At 35.9% G+C, this 17,046-nt stretch overlaps 1 protein-coding gene and 1 long non-coding RNA gene across 6 annotated transcripts; both read right to left on the reverse strand.

Moving 5' to 3' along the window:
- Positions 1 to 687: 687 nt before the first annotated feature.
- LOC141623601 (uncharacterized) lies at positions 688 to 1,751 on the reverse strand. Of its 2 annotated transcripts, XR_012533470.1 has the most exons (4): positions 1,722 to 1,751; positions 1,546 to 1,620; positions 1,371 to 1,461; positions 688 to 948 (listed from the first exon to the last, which is right to left on the reverse strand). It is a non-coding gene; the product is annotated as an uncharacterized LOC141623601 (long non-coding RNA). The 2 variants fall into 2 exon arrangements; XR_012533469.1 differs by lacking the exon at positions 1,722 to 1,751 and having other exon boundaries at positions 1,546 to 1,713.
- LOC141623600 (uncharacterized) lies at positions 1,751 to 3,891 on the reverse strand. 4 transcript variants are annotated; one of them, XR_012533468.1, is made up of 6 exons: positions 3,618 to 3,891; positions 2,785 to 3,287; positions 2,596 to 2,704; positions 2,332 to 2,477; positions 2,032 to 2,113; positions 1,751 to 1,798 (listed from the first exon to the last, which is right to left on the reverse strand). XR_012533468.1 is itself a non-coding variant. In XM_074439709.1 (6 exons), exons 3-6 carry the CDS (start codon positions 2,859 to 2,861, stop codon positions 2,101 to 2,103), a joined length of 345 nt encoding a protein of 114 aa, XP_074295810.1. In that variant the 5' UTR covers positions 2,862 to 3,065; positions 3,167 to 3,287; positions 3,618 to 3,891; the 3' UTR covers positions 1,874 to 2,100. The 4 variants fall into 4 exon arrangements, 2 of the variants coding, with proteins under 2 accessions (XP_074295810.1, XP_074295809.1); XR_012533467.1 differs by having other exon boundaries at positions 1,962 to 2,113; XM_074439709.1 differs by lacking the exon at positions 1,751 to 1,798 and having other exon boundaries at positions 1,874 to 2,113; positions 2,785 to 3,065; positions 3,167 to 3,287.
- Between the last annotated feature and the right edge of the window lie 13,155 nt (positions 3,892 to 17,046).

Here is a 17,046-nt window from a genome sequence, read left to right on the forward strand (position 1 = left end):
CTCAGATAGCATGAGTTTCCTTCTGGATAATCTTCCGTTCAATACGGGTTTATCGAAGATGTACTTGATGGGGTCCATCTTGGAGTAGATGTGAATTGTGTAGCTGAGCATGTAATGTCGCAGCTTCTTTGTGGACCATACCAAAGTGATGCATGTCTTTTCCAATTAGGTGTATTTGGTCTCATAGTTGATGAACTTTTTGCTGATGTAGTAGATGGCTCGTTCTTTGCCGTTAATTATTTGTGCTAGCATTGCTCCCAAGGCCGTGTCGGTGACGGTCAGGTTTAGGGATAAAGGTGTTCCGTGCTGTGGCGGCATGAGCACAAAAGGTTTGGCTAGGATTTCCTTTCACTACTACAAAACTTGTGATGGACATCGGACTTTTCGATATATGGACATCGGATACACAACCGATGTAGAGTTTGGTCATGTCCATTGTGGATTAATGGACATCGGATTTTAAACCGATGTCCATTAAAATTTGCACATCGGATTTTTATGAAAACTGATGTCTATTTGAACAATGGACATCAGATTTTTAGGAAAACCGATGTCTATTTGATCAATGGACATCGGAGTTTTAGGAAAACCGATGTCTATTTGATCAATGGACATCAGTTTTTTGCAAAAATCCGATGTCTATAATTATTATTTTTTATAAAAAAAATTATTACGCTGTTGCCCATATTAGTCGTACACAAGATGACAATGCAAAATGATTCCATAATCAACAAAAAATATCTGTATACAATCAATCGGTTATCCAAAGCCAATTACAAAAAAATTTCATCTACATAATGTGTCAAATTTACGTAGACGACTAACCTATACAAAAATATAAATCGATATGTAAATTGACTAATTGTTTAAAAAAAAAGGCCGAAGAGACGAGACTACTTGGAAGCCTCAGATTAGCTCACCTCCCATTGGGCATATTACCAAGAGAATCTGGTTCAACACAACAAAGTTAACGAGAAAAAAAAATATCAACATAGAAGATTCTATATAACTAATGAGACACATACATTACTGTATTTTAAGTATCACAACTACTAGCAATACGCTCACCTGAATGTGAGGAGCTTGGAACATTTCTGAAGCTCCCATTCCCATAACAATATAGCATGAGCATAATACACACTAGGCAATCCGCTATTAAAGACTACTATAAGCTTATTACAATTAACTAAATTGGTGCAAACTATAACAGGCAGAAACTGACACCTAGAAACTTAGAAACTTTAACCTCGTAACTAAGAGGGATTTATATGAGAACAGCGAATATGTACAAGCATAGAAAATCCAAAATGGTCCTATGACCTGGCTAGCCTGATCATAAATTAGATTTCTGAGTCTTAGAGTGCACTTACAGGCAACCAATAGCATGTCATCATGGACGCAGATGGCACCACGCATTATCAGGCCCAAACCAAAACCAGGGAATATGTAAGCATTATTTGCCTGAAATGTGAAAATAAAAATCAAACTGTGAATAACTTGTCCTGCTACTAAACAAACTTTAAGGCAATTGGGTGCAGCTTAAACCTGGCGTGGGACAAAAGTCGATCCATCATATTCAACAGGAACGAAAGGGCTACTACTAGCAAATATTGCCTTGCCCTAAGGTTTCAGTGCACAAGCTCATTAGGTTCTGATTTTCTGAAAATATAGAGATAACAGGATAAACTGAGAGAATTATTCAGCAAAAATCCAGTTCTTACCTGGCTCCATGTGTACACACTTGCAGCAGACATTCCGATCGGGAAGTTGGATTTGATAGAGCAAGAATAAGAGGTTTCTACAAGAGAAATGACGCAAAAGTCGACATTTAGGAAAGATAGAACCTTCAACATAAGGAAAAAAGGGGGAGAAATAGATAATGGGTATTAAAGACTATTATGAGCTTATTCAAATCATGATTATTCGAATATGATCACAATTGCTATGTCAAAAGGGCATACAAGCATGTAATGGAAGCGGAAAATAATAAGGTGGCCTAAAATATAAACGTTTTCACGCTGCAAATCTCACACGCATCTTCCATTTAGAAATACAGCTTCCTTGTCCGTCCACAAGACCTTCATTTTCCTCTGAAGCAGCTCAACCAACTCTTCTGCATTCAATACAGTAATTTAATATAGCATATAAAATAATTTTGAGAAAAATCTTAACCGAATTTTTTTTCACATTATGAGACCTCGTCTTTTTGATTTTTTGATTGATAAAATGAGATCCTTATGCTTCTAAGTAATCAAATATTCTAAAATAAAATGAACATTCTCAGGTATTAATCATCAAAGAAGGTATAGTTATGATTGTGGGTAAATTTACCGATGGACACCGATGTAGGTTGGTACACTTATCGCTGGTCTTCTCTTGGTTGTTTGGGTTAGGGCTAGGTTCAGTAGAGTTATCTTCTTTACCCATAGAAGATCTTCGACTATCCTGCCATTTCCCTCGGAGCTCGGAAGTAATTGCTGCAATACACCATACACAATATAGATGAAATACTACAAGGCTGAAATGCAACAAACCAGTGTTGGTGACGATAGGAATATTATTAATAACAAGCGAGTTCGAATTTGAATAACATACACTCATCCGGTCCAACACTTTCTCATAAATCTCTTCTGATGATAGAAGCTTCTGGCTACACAGGAACATCTCCTCAAAAAAGGTTTTCAAATATTCAGTGTACGATCTCCTGCAAAAATTAATTATGAATTTGTGATACATATCAATGTAAGGAATCCAAAAACAAAAAATAATCGCAGGCACACTTACGCAAGAAATACATGAAGAGCAGGACCACCTAGAGACACCTTTTCCAGACTATTCTCATTGCCCTGACAAGACAACATAGAAGCCTAAGCAAGTCTTTCATAGTACTTGGTATAACCAGTAATCAAGGCAACTATGGGTCTGAATCAACTTTCCTGGCAGATTAATGTCGACGTATAATTTTAAAAGAAGGCGTGCCCTGATGCAATTGCTCATTCAGCTGCCAGAATAATATCTCGTGTAAATGTTGCTGGAGAAAAGACCACTAATGCCCTCAAATCCCTCTGTTGTAGATGTAATAACCTTCAAGTTGAGGTGAAAATCCCTTATTTGATTCATAGAGTGAACACTGTCTAAGATTTTGTGGCGAAAGTTTGCTGATTACCTTTGCTGAATTACAGTTCTTCTGATAAGTAATAAGTCGGGTCTTTAACTGCCTTTGTTATGTGTTACAGGAGGCATCTCTTATCAGTATAGATGCCCCTTGGGTTTGACTTGCGAGTTTTCTAGATTAGATAGTAAAAGATCAGTAGTGTATCAACGAAGCCTTAGTTAATCTTCAAGAACAAAACTTTAATTAATCAACACTCAGTCACTCACAACACTTCAAATCTTTAATTAATCAACAACAACATCACTATGATTTCATAAATTATCAAAACTTTAAATTAGAGAAATAAAAACACACAAACCCTAAATTAATCACTATAAATTCATAAATTATCAAAACTTTAAATTAGAGAAATCAACACACAAACCTAAATTGAGAAATTAGGGAGAAAAAAAGATGCCTGAAAATTGATACGGAGAAGTAGATTGGTAATAGTGATACATACCTTAATGTAATACTTTGATTATCTTCTTATTCCCCCTCCTCCTTTACCATCGAATCAACTCTAGTTGATTCTGATTCGCGTCGACGGGTTGTGGTATTGTGCGTGGGGTTTATGAGGGCGGCGACGATGGGTTGTGAGGGTTTTGAGTGGGGTTCCTGTGATTATGGAAAAATGGGGTTCAGGACGAGGTATTGGGGGTTAGGGTTTGGGGAGTGAGAGTGAGGGAGAGTATTTTGGGAAGAATGTAGGTAGTCGAAATTAAGTGATGGCGGTGAGGCAAATATTTTTGTCGCCTATAATTTTCATTTTAGATGTACATCGGTTAAATGCAATGTCCGATGTCCATGACTTTTATATAGACATGAGTTTTATTAAATATCACATGTCCTTTAAAATTAGAAATAATGGACATGTGTTTTTTAACGCAACCGATGTACATATAATTATATGCACATCAGTTTTTTGCAAACAACCGATGTGCATGTTATGTACATCGGTTTTCCAGATAATCCGATGTCCATCGACTAATGTCCATAACGAGTTTTGTAGTAGTGTTTATCCTGTCGAAGGCCTTTTGGCAATCATCGTCCCAATCGATGTGATCGGTGACGTAGAGCTTTTTGAAGATAGGCTAGAAAATCATGGTGAGCTTGGCTATGAAGCGGCTGAAGTATTGAACTTGACTCAGAAATCACCGAATCTCTTACTCGTGCTTAGGCTGAGGCATCTGTTGGAGAGCTTTGATTTTGACTGGATCGATTTCGATGCATCTTTTGCTGACGACGTGTCCTACGAGTTTTCTGGAGGTGACCCTTATTGAGCCAAGATAAATCCTGCCTGGTCAGAAGGTGTTCAGCCTAGCAATGCCTGACAAGGGCAACACTAGCCACATCCTTGTACCAAGCAGGTACCATCCAAGAGAGGGATATCAGGTTAGGCAAACTGAAATACCCTGGCCTGAAAGCAGTTTAAGTATAAATAAGTATTGGATACTATAAATTCCGCATATGATTGGGCAACAACCTTGAGAGAAGCGGTTCCTACTTCCATGGGAGACCAAGTCCATGAAGCCAACTATTTAGCAAACACATTCAATAACCCAAGAAGATATTTTGGAAGCACCCAACGTCCCTGGAATGCGTCAACAATTACCTCACGCACACTCCCTATTTTCTAGCAATGATCACCATATTCAAATGAGCTAACCGTTTAAACATTTGAAGAAAATAAATAGAGAAGGATACCAGCAAGCATCACACACGACATACACACATCTGCTCCCACTCTATTATTATACTTTTCTACAATTGTACTCGAAATTATACAAGTAATAGTAGAATTAACTCCTGGCTTGGTTCCCGTGGCTTTTTCCCAATTCAAAGGGTTTTTCCACATATAAATTATTGTGTCTATTTTATTTTGTTTATCTTGTTATTAGCATAATCAATCCAGATAATATTTGGAGCTAGATCACTATGCAAATATATCCCTGTCAGGAACTTCTCCCTTGCGTGTAATCTTGCTAAAAAAATTGGCGCCCACCATGGGGCATCTAGCTCAAAAATAATCAAAATCCATTCACAAAACAAACTCCTAAATCTAAAAAAAAGGAAAGGCGACATTATTGAACAACAGCTGGCCGTAGCCAAGCAACAACTGTCGGAAGTGGAGGCTTTGAAGGATAAAGTGGCTCAGGCTAAAGCAGAGGTCCAAACGCTGGAAGAGTCTAAGTCCAACCTGAAGCAGAAGTTGGAATACAAACCATCAGGTTCCAATTCCAAGATCCAACCAGGAATCCCATTCTCCTCCATTATCAAAAACATTGATTTCTCAAACTTTGGATGTCCTAGTCCTTTCAAGAAAAAAGCTATGAATCTTAAATCAGACACAGAAGATATGTTGGAATATGTGTCCTCCGACAATAATGCGATCACGACTGTTGATCATGATGATCACATGTTTAAATCTCATTATAAAGAATACAATTGGGAAGTAATATTGTTACTGTCAACTGGTCAACATATATCGGTAATGATTGGCTGACTAGAGTTTGACATTACTGTCGTGCGACGGTGGTGATCAGTTGACCCCCTAGGTCATACCTATAGGGCAACACTTTTAATTGATTATTTAATTAATCGTATAATGTTACGAGTTAATTAAATTACTTGAAAATTGACGGACGATTTTTGGAAGTAAAATTTACGTATCAAATTGAAATGTGATTAAATGAGATACGGTCTGAGTAATTGAATTGTATCATTACTCGGATGAAATTATTGTTTAAAGAAACAATCGAAATTGAATGAATTATTATAAATACAATCTGTTGTGATTTATAAATGGTAAAATATTTTGGCACAAGTAATTGTGAAATTACTAAGTCAATTTTTGTATGTGACGTCTTTTTATTAATACGTTGATTTTTAATATGTTAAAAATACATAACAAATTTATGTCACATATGACATGTGACATATTGACAATTGACAAAAATAATATGGAATCCATATTATCAAGTGGGCCGAAAATTAGAGGGTTTTTAAGCTAATTATATGTTGATTGTAATTAGTGGAGGGCATGATGATTACCCTAGTCACTAGCCATGCAACCCTATTGTTTATTGTGAAGAACAATTTTTCCATGCATTGGCTCCCCAAAATCCCTCCTCTTACACGGTTTTGAGAAGACAAAAACCCATCATGGTTTTTCTATAATTTTTACCTAATAATATACAAAATGTTGTAAATTATCATTCATTCATTCACTCATCCAAAAATTAGTATTCTAGAGAGAAAAATAAATCTCTTCTTCTTCTCTCTATAAACCGAAAATATTAAGAGTATTATAATATTTTTGGGTCAATTTTACTAGATTAATACTAGTTCTCATAATATTAATCTTAATTAAGAGAAAGCTTTGGGTATTAATCCTAAGGAGAGATCCTACACTTGGATCTTGTTCTTCCATCTTAGGAAAGCTCAAGAACAAAAGAAAAGGAGATTTCTTTTGTGCCCAATAATACCGAAATCACCAATGTAAGAACATGATTTCTCCTCTATTTTATCATATTGTTTGCATGCATAAAATTCGTATTTAATTTTATGACAAATTAATTTAGACATATATGAGTATGTTAGTATGTATAAAGATCTACATTTCCTTCAATCGGTATCAAGAGCCACGGTTGTTTGCATGCAAATCGGTTAAAAGTTTTTCCGAGTTATAAGAATAACAAATAAAACTTGTAAAATTTGTGTTATTATGAGATATCACGAAATTAATCCATGCATGTTAATATTTCTGGTCCTAAAATGTTTTAGGATATTTTGGTTAATTTTTCGGATTTTTATTGTTCATATTATACAATAATGACATTTAAATATGATTTTATGAGTAAAAATGTCATTTTTGGTCTAAAATTAGCTATACTTCGAATTTTCAGTTGATTTTTGGATATGTTGTCACATATATTATTTTGAGATAACCTGTAAATTGTCATAATTTTTGGACTTGTTATGCTCGAAAAATGAATTTTTCATTATTAAATTCGGATTTAGGTGAAAAATAGGTTAATATGAGTTAAATTTCGAATCTGGTCATAGAAAATTAATATGTTGTCACATGAAATTTTACAAGATGTGTGTAAAATAATTAACTATAAAGAAGTCTTTTTGCATGATTTATGGATTTTTGAAGAAAAATAGCATAAATAGTGACATTATTAGTGAAAAATTAATATAACATAATCTATGACTTAGGAAAAACGTCTAATGTTGCATTTTATTATCTTTTTCAGATCTAAAATTGAAAAGTTAATGAAAATAATTTTTCCATGTTTTTATGATTATTTTATTAAAAATCGATAAACCGCAACATTGTTTTTCCGGGAAAATTTCGAAATTTTTAACCTAAGATTTTGAACATTATGAGTGTCTTGGTATTTTTCCAGAATGTTCATGAGTTTAAATTTCAAATTTTGAATTTATTTGAAATTTTGTGATTGATTTGAAGTTTAATAGCTTATTTTTGTAATTTTTGGTCCATTTATGAACAATTTTATAAAATATGGGTTAATTATGGTCAAATAATTAGTGAAGACTAAATTTTGAGTCCTAAGAGGTTAGGGTAATTAACTTATGCATAAATATGAGTTTATGTATTTTTGTGATTATAAAAATGTTGAAATCACGCAAATCCGTAAAAACCGAGTAATATACGATATTGGCTAATTAAAGGCGATTTAGCATAAAATTGGGCATGTTCATACATATTATAATGCTGTATTTTCCTTTATGATTGTCATAATTTTAATTTATGTAATTTTGAATTATGTAATTTTACTTAGTATGGCCTTAGTTTTTAATTGGTATTTCCCGAAATGTATGGGAATATCGATTCGGTTGTAATTTTTATTGTGATCTCGTATCACCGTTTTGTAATTTAATAGATTTATTTTATTTTAGTTACAAATGTATAATAGGAAATTATGTAATTTATTATGTAATTTTATTCATTCCGGAGTTCCCAAAGACGGATTTCTTCAAGAATGGCGATACATAAAGACGGTGTTACCTCGAGATGCGTGCCACAACCGAAATTCAAGAGACCAATGGAGTTGGTTTCCGAATATGTAATAGTTAAATAGTTTTTCTATTTTAGGAAAGGCCATACTAGGATTTATTTATTTTTATGCTTGCATTTTATTTTATGTCACATGCATCGCTAAATCGCCATAACTAAAACATGCATCCTTATTTTATCGAGTTTATCGACCGTGTCAATTCGAATTATCGTAGTTCACCGCTTTAGTTCACTTAAAACGTGATAGATAATAAATTGACATGACCTCTCGCTAAAACAATTAATTGAGACATAGCCTTACCAAATAGTAGAAACCATGAAAACCTATTTCGCGAGGGAGTGCGCTCGGCCCCACCGGGGTACAAACCTTGTTACGTAGGGGAAGTGGGTGATGAATGTTAATCCACCGAATTCATGTTGATAAGGGATGTATCGGCCACACCGTGCCCAAGTTAATATGGGTTTGGATCATGGACACATTTATTCGAAATTTGGATTGAACTCAACAAAAGTTTTTGATAAGGGATGTATCGGCCCCACCGTGCCCTTGTCGGATGTGTTTTGGGCTAAAGATAATTGTTAATGTAATATTATCGACCAAGAGTTCTAAAAGTAGAATCGATTAAACGTTAATCCACCAAGTTGTATTGATAAAGGATGAATCGGCTCCACCGTGCCTAAGTCGATATGAATTTGGGTCTTGGAATCATTTATCTAGTTGGGTAGAGGTCACTAGAAAAATGCATAAAACTTGTTTAAATCATACATTTTTACGAGTATTATTATTAAAACGACAATTGTTTTACTCCTTATATTTTGTTTTGTAGACCACTTCTTTTTCATAACAAATGGCAACACCAACACCAACTCCTAATGCCACACCTCTCGCTAGTTCGTCATGGCTCCGATCCTTTATGGATCGATGTAAACTTGAAAAGAATGGGTAAATTTCTCCGAATGGGATGCCCAACTCAAATTAGCCGCCGAAGGTGACGACAAGCTTCGTTACCTTACCGAGGCCTCTCCACCCGAACCATCCACTAGGTCCACCGCGGCCACTAGGGAAGCATATGAGGCTTACCAAAAGGAGTCCGCCGCAATGAAAAATGTCTTAATATTTGCGATGGAGGCGGACCTCCAAAGGAGAGCCTTTAAAATGGGCAATGCTAATGAGATTTACTCTAAACTTGTGACCATGTTTTCACAAACTCCGCGGATCGTCCAATATGAGGCGGCCGCGGCATTCTTTGATCTCGACTTCAAAGAGGGCCAAAAGGTTAGCCCTCATGTGCTCAAACTCATGGAGCTTGTCGAGACCTTGAAAATTCAAAAGGTTGAAATCCCCAAAGAACTCATCGTAGATAGGATTCTACACTCCTTGTCCAAAGTCAAGGCATATGTGCAATTCGGGTGAATTTTAACATGCAAGACAAGGATGTGTCTCTTGAGGAGTTGCACAAGTTACTTGTGCAAGCCGAGAGGGACATGGGGTTAAATGTGAACCCTCCCAAGGATGTGCTTAACATAAGCACTAAGAGTAAAGGGAAGTTCAAGAAGAATGGGAGAAAGGGCAAGAAGCTAGCTCCCACATTCACCAAAGCTAAGCCTAATGAAGCTAGCACCTCAAAAGTCAAGAAGGGTCCTCTTGATAAATGCCATTATTGTAATGGCATGGGACATTGGAAAAGAAATTGTTCCAAATACCTTGGTGATATCAAAGCTGGAAAGATCACTCCAGTAGGTAAATGACTAACCTTCTTTTATGTTTCTAAATTCAACTATGGTATTATGATGCAAAGTTGTGATAATGTATCTCCCTTTTTATTGTAAATAGGGCCTCCACCAAGCAAAGACAAGGGAAAGGAAAAGCAAGCATAAGAAACCATGGAGAAGCTAAGGATAGCTTTTATGGAGCTTTGCTTTTCATTGTCTTAATTTAAGATTATGTTTTGGATTTTTAGAACTTTAAGTTTCCATGTTTGACATGGAAAGGTATTTTGGATAATGGTTTGTATTTTGGATGATGGTGACTTGGTTTGCAACCCAAGTCACCCGTTTTATCATTTATCCTTTATGTTCTAAAATTCATCTTTAAATGCTTGCACTTTGAAACATAAGATTAGTCACTTAAAGTGATCTAATAGACAAATATAATGACGGGTTTCATTATATGTCCACATGCTTAAGGCTTGTGTATGATCATTTACGAAGCGATTTTGAGTTTATGAACTCTCTTAAAGGTATGTCAATCACCAAGTACACATATATAAATCAATAACCATTAATCTATCTATGAGATAGTTCTCCTTATACTTCAACATCATTAATTTGTGTCTCATATGCTATCTTTGAATGTTTAGTGTATTTATTCTAAAGATAGAGTGGGAGAAAAATGAGGACACAACACACAAGGCAAGATAAAATTGTGTACTTGTGTATATGAAGATCTACGCAAGAGAGAATGATTTGAATGAAGGTATATTTATTCTTATAACTTATGCCGAATAGATGAGATCTATGGTCTCAAGTTAGTTCTATATGACTAAAGAGACCAAGTGTAATAATCATAAGAGAATATTCTCAAGATAACTACACGAGGAGACCAAAAGAAAGTTTTGGAAGAAAAATGACTAATGTAAAGTCTTAACAAGTTTTTGACTAAGTTTATGAAACATTTGACCAATAGTTTCAACCTTGAGATTTACTTAAGAGCCTAAATGAATCATAGTAACATACTAGTTATGATCGAGTTGCAAAGATTGATATACCGATATCTTCAATGACCAAAGTTTTAACCACGCAAATGTCATTGCTTAACCTCACTATGGAATGGTTAAACCTCCTTCCAAAAGGGTATTTGCGAAGGACGTATTCTAGACATTGTTTATATTTGAATAATGACATTACTACACATCATTATGACATGAGTGTGTTGGAGATTTAAAATCTCTTTACGTAAGGTTGAGATGAGACCACTTCAAAATAGGTATTTTGAAAGGATATGATGGAACATATATGGTTTTATCCTAATAACTTGGCAATGCAATTTATTATTCAATTCTTAATAAAAGTTTCGATTGAGAAGTCAATTTCGAAATATGTAGAATTGAGTGGGAGTTAGGAAATTCTCATGTGAAGACATGGAATTTAGTGGGAGCTATCATCCTTGAATGTATAAAACTCATTACTCATTAAGGAATGACGAGCCAATATCTTCTTCACAAAGAAGCATTTGAGTTTTCAATTCTGGATGAACATGGACTATGATGAATCCAATTACATCAAGGGATGTTGGATTAGTATTAAGAGATACACATCGTATCAACATTCACATAGGTTATTCATGTAGATGAAAATGGAATTGCCATTAGCAGTCATGGTCGTTCATTGAACCTATGAACGGTTGATCTCTTGATTATTAGTAACTAATGTTTCCGCCATTAGAATAATCATGTACATGTCCAATTATGAATCATATGCATAAGAGCATGACGATGGATGGTAAGCCATAATAGAAACGTCATGAATTCTCAAGAAGAATCCGATGAGCGATTTCAGTGTTTGACGGAATGTTCCATTGTGTGTCAAGAGGTTGCATATATTAAAGAAAATCCGAGCACATATGAGGATTTATGAGAATCCCAATTCTTTCAAGCCCAGAAAGAGAAATGAGAAGTTTTGGAAAGATGCTTGGTTGAATAAGAGGTTATTCAAAAATAATCTTTCCTAGTTAAGCTAGGACTTGTGAGAAGTGCTAAGCTAATAATCTTGTCAATTGTTACAAGATTCTACAAAACATATACCTAGTGCATTGTGTGTGGATGGAATACTTGATCAGTACAAGTTATATCATTCATCACAAATTCGTTCGTTATGTGATAGTCGATAAGAAAGTTCTTTCAAGTTAAAGAACCGAAACCAAGGTCGGGAACCTTGATGTGTACTTGGTAAGATTCATGCTATGAGAGAGAACATGAATGTGAAGGAGATTGCAAGTGTAAGAAGTTTGAACACATGGACACATGGGATGTTAAACTTCTATTGCAATCAATAAGTGTTTACACTTATGATATACATCACAAGGTTGTAATATGATATTGACTACCCGAGTGTGATGTCGACATTTGTCGTTTGAGTTATTATTAACTCACCTTGTACATTGTTATATCCAAACGGGTTGTGGAGACAATTGAACCCCGTTAAAGTGAACATGGATTAACATTGTATTTGCCCATAGTTACTTGTATGAGGTGACGTCTCGAAGTAACTAAAGTGTGATGCGATTGATGGCAAGTTCAAGTGCCATAGAGTCATGTGAGATGACTAGTCGATCACATAGGCAAACTGTTAGGAACATTTTGTCGGGCCTAATGACAGCTTATAGAGTTCTGGCAAATTTATATAGCCTGGTCGTGGCGAGAGCTACTATAGTATTCGAATGAGTCGATTCTTTTGACTAAAGACTATTCACCTAAGATGGCACGATTCGGATTAACTTTGATTTGTGTTACTACGACCTTCGTAAATGGGGTCAAATGGGCATATTTTGGGTTATGATGGCTGTGGCTAGTCGAAGGGAATGAGTGTGATAGGAATTGTCCACCCCTAGTCAGGGTTATAACAATATCTCAGGGCCACTCGAGGAGTAATGAACTGGAAATGTGTGGCCACGCTCGGAAAGTATCTATGATAGATAAGTCCGGTCAATCAGTTATTCTCCAGATCGAGGAAACCACTCTCGATATGATCACTTGCAAGTACGACCTGAAAGACACCTTGCATTCAGTGGGAGATAGTAATAGGACAAGAGAATTGGTGACGCACACTTGTCGAGGACAAGTGGGAGATTGTTGGAATATGTGTCCTCCGACAATAATGGGATCACGACTGTTGATCATGATGATCACATGTTTAAATCTCATTATAAAGAATACAATTGGGAAGTAATATTGTTATCATCAACCGGTCAACATATATCGGTAATGATTGGTGACTAAAGTTTGACATTATCGTCGTGCGACGGTGGTGATCGTTGACCCCTAGGTCATACCTATAGGGCAACACTCTTAATTGATTATTTAATTAATCGTATAATGTTACGAGTTAATTAAATTACTTGAAAATTGACGGACGATTTTTGGAAGTAAAATTTACTTATCAAATTGAAACGTGATTAAATGAGATACGGTCTGAGTAATTGAATTGTATCATTACTCGGATGAAATTATTGTTTAAAGAAACAATCGAAATTGAATGAATTATTATAAATACAATCTGTTGTGATTTATAAATCGTAAAATATTTTGGCACAAGTAATTGTGAAATTACTAAGTCGATTTTTGTATGTGACGTATTTTTATTAATACGTTGATTTTTAATATGTTAAAAATACATAACAAATTTATGTCACATATGACATGTGACATATTGACAATTGACAAAAATAATATGGAATCCATATTATCAAGTGGGCCGAAAATTAGAGGGTTTTTAAGCTAATTATATGTTGATTGTAATTAGTGGAGGGCATGATGATTACCCTAGTCACTAGCCATGCAACCCTATTGTTTATTGTGAAGAACAATTTTTCCATGCATTGGCTCCCCAAAATCCCTCCTCTTACACGGTTTTGAGAAGACAAAAACCCATCATGGTTTTTCTATAATTTTTACCTAATAATATACAAAATGTTGTAAATTATCATTCATTCATTCACTCATCCAAAAATTAGTATTCTAGAGAGAAAAATAAATCTCTTCTTCTTCTCTCTATAAACCTAAAATATTAAGAGTATTATAATATTTTTGGGTCAATTTTACTAGATTAATATTGTACTAGTTCTCATAATATTAATCTTAATTAAGAGAAAGCTTTGGGTATTAATCCTAAGGAGAGATCCTACACTTGGATCTTGTTCTTCCATCTTAGGAAAGCTCAAGAACAAAAGAAAAGGAGATTTCTTTTGTGCCCAATAAAACCGAAATCACCAATGTAAGAACATGATTTCTCCTCTTTTTTATCATATTGTTTGCATGCATAAAATCCGTATTTAATTTTATGACAAATTAATTTAGACATATATGAGTATGTTAGTATGTATAAAGATCTACATTTCCTTCAAGATACCCCTGATGAGACTGGTGGTACTAACTAGACAGGGGCAGCAATAATGATGGCTATGATGCAAGAGATCCAAAAACTCCATGACAAATTTGAAAAGATCTCTGGAGTACCCGCCAGCATAGTAGAAGTTAACCCAAAAAGGTACGTTGACTCACCCTTTGCAGAGGAAATAGCTAAGGTGGACATGCCAAAAACGTTTATGGTCCCATCAATGAGAACGTACGATGGAATTGCAGATCCACAGAATTATGTAGCCTTCTATAAACAAAGAATGTTGGCTGCATCTTACCAAGTGAATTGAGACAAGTCTGAATGTGTAAAGGCTTTGGGACAACCCTGACTTACGTAGCCTTGCAATGGTAAATCAACCTTTCTAATGGGAGCATCAAATCCTTTTTTGACATGATATATTCATTCAACTAGCAATTTACCAGCAACAGAGAACTTGAAAGAAGATGTAGTGACCTATACAGGAACAAGCAAAAACAAGAAGAGACGCTCAACGCATTCATGTCCAGATTTAACAAGGAGAAGGTGTCTATTCCAAAGTGTGATGTGATAATGGCTGTGGAAGCATTCAGACAGGGACTGCTGCCAAATAGTGATCTCTATGACACCCTTACCATGCATCTCTGCCATACTTTTGAGGACGTCTAGGCAAAGGCACTAGGTTATGTCAGGATAGAAGAAGATAAAAGCTTCAATAAAGATTCATCAACTAATGGAGCAGGGCACGAGAAATCTAGCAGAAAGAGAAATAGCCAAAGAGGAGGCAGCTCCAGGCCATCTCCTTATTCAAGGTCTGACAGATCTGAAGTCAACTTTGCTCAAGAGCAACCAGGTAACTCCTACACCTTTCCACCTATTCAGGAATATAACTTCTCTATTGACATTGCAGGACTGATTAAACGACTTGACAACATGGGAGATGTTGTCAAATATTCAAATGACCCAAAAAGATTGATAATCCCAACTCCAGGAAGGATACGACTAGGTGGTGTGAATTCCATATGGATATTGGGCATACAATTTAGGAATGCATAGGACTACGTAAGCAAGTGGCGTACCTACTAAAGAAAGGCTACCTGAAAGACTGAATGCAATCAAAAGGCAGAAATGATGGCTCAGCCAGGAAAGTTCAAAAGCGCAAACAAAAACGTGACCTGCCACCTCCACCACCAATCTATGAAGTCAAATTCATAAATGGCGGATCGGATATATGCGGCCTGACAAGCTCAGCAGCAAAGAAGGTAGCTAGGGAGACAAAGATGAAATCAGTATACAAGCCCAGAAATCTTCCCTAAATCACCTTTGATGAAAGTGCCATGCAAGGAATCCTGACCTGCACCATGACGGCCTGGTCATCACTCTGCAAATTGGTACTGCTCTAGTACTAAGGATTCTTGTTGACGGAGGAAGTTCAGTAAACCTGATCATGCTGGATGTCCTGAAAGCAATTAAAACAAATGAAGACCAGATTACAAAGAAGTCCAGCGTCCTGGTGAGATTCAGTGGTGAAACCAGGAATACCCTCGGAGAGATCCAGCTACCAACATATGCTGAAGGGGTAGCATCCTATGAAAGATTTGGAGTCCTAGATTGCCTGTCTTCTTACAATGCAATTCTAGGCAGGCCTTAGATCCCCAATGTAAAAGTCATTCCCTCAACATATCACCAGTTTGTCAAGATTCCAACAGATTAGGGCATAGCAACAATCAAAGGTGAGCAGAAATCCGCTCAGGAGTGCTGCACTGAGGCTTTAAAACCTTCCAAGGCAAGTAAGTGCCTTGCCTAGCAATTACAGTACCCTGTCAGAACTACATATGTAGCACAATCCCAAATGTAAACCGATTAGGTAATCCCAGACCCTGAGTACCCTGACAGGTATGTACTGGTAGGATCAGATGCCTTTGACACCGTCAGGCCAGATCTAGTAAGCTTTCTTAAAAAAATCTTCATGTTTTGCTTGTCTCATTTTGATATGACTGGTATTGATGCTTAAGTTATTACCCATAAACTCAATATTGACACATCTTTCAAGCCTGTGCAGCAAAAAAAGGCACAAATTTGCCCCTAAGCGCAACACAATCATCAATAAAGAGGTGGATAAACTTCTAGACATGGGCATGATCAGGGAAGTCATGTACCCTGAATGGTTGGTAGATGTGGTGGTAGTATAGAAAAAGAATGGCAAATGGAGGGTTATAGACTACACTGACCTAAACAAAGTCTGTCCAAAAGATCCATTGCCATTGCCATATATTGAGGCTATGGTAGACGCAACAGCAGGACATGAAATGCTGACTTTCATAGATTCAACCAAATAAAAATTCTGACTTCCAGTGGATTGAACCAAATCAAAATGCATCTAACTGACCAGGAGAAAACTGCATTTATCACTGAAAGAGGCATATATTGTTACGCGACAATGCCATTTGGCCTGAAGAATGCAGGGGCAACTTATCAACGCCTGGTCAACATGATGTTAAAGGATCAAATTGGAGACACCATGGAAATTTACATTGATGACATGGTGGTCAAGTAAAAAAATACAAAGGTGTTAGTAAAGAAAAGATTAAAAATAATACTAAGAGTGTACTTTATTATTCACATATTATCAAGAGTATTTCTAATAGAATATCTAGTTAGGATTTGTTAGAAAACTGGGTAAAGTTCTTGGGTGCATACTGTTAGGAGATCTTCTAGTTGAAGATTTGTACAG

This window comes from Silene latifolia, chromosome X (genome assembly GCF_048544455.1).
Source record: "Silene latifolia isolate original U9 population chromosome X, ASM4854445v1, whole genome shotgun sequence".
NCBI lineage: Eukaryota > Viridiplantae > Streptophyta > Magnoliopsida > Caryophyllales > Caryophyllaceae > Silene > Silene latifolia.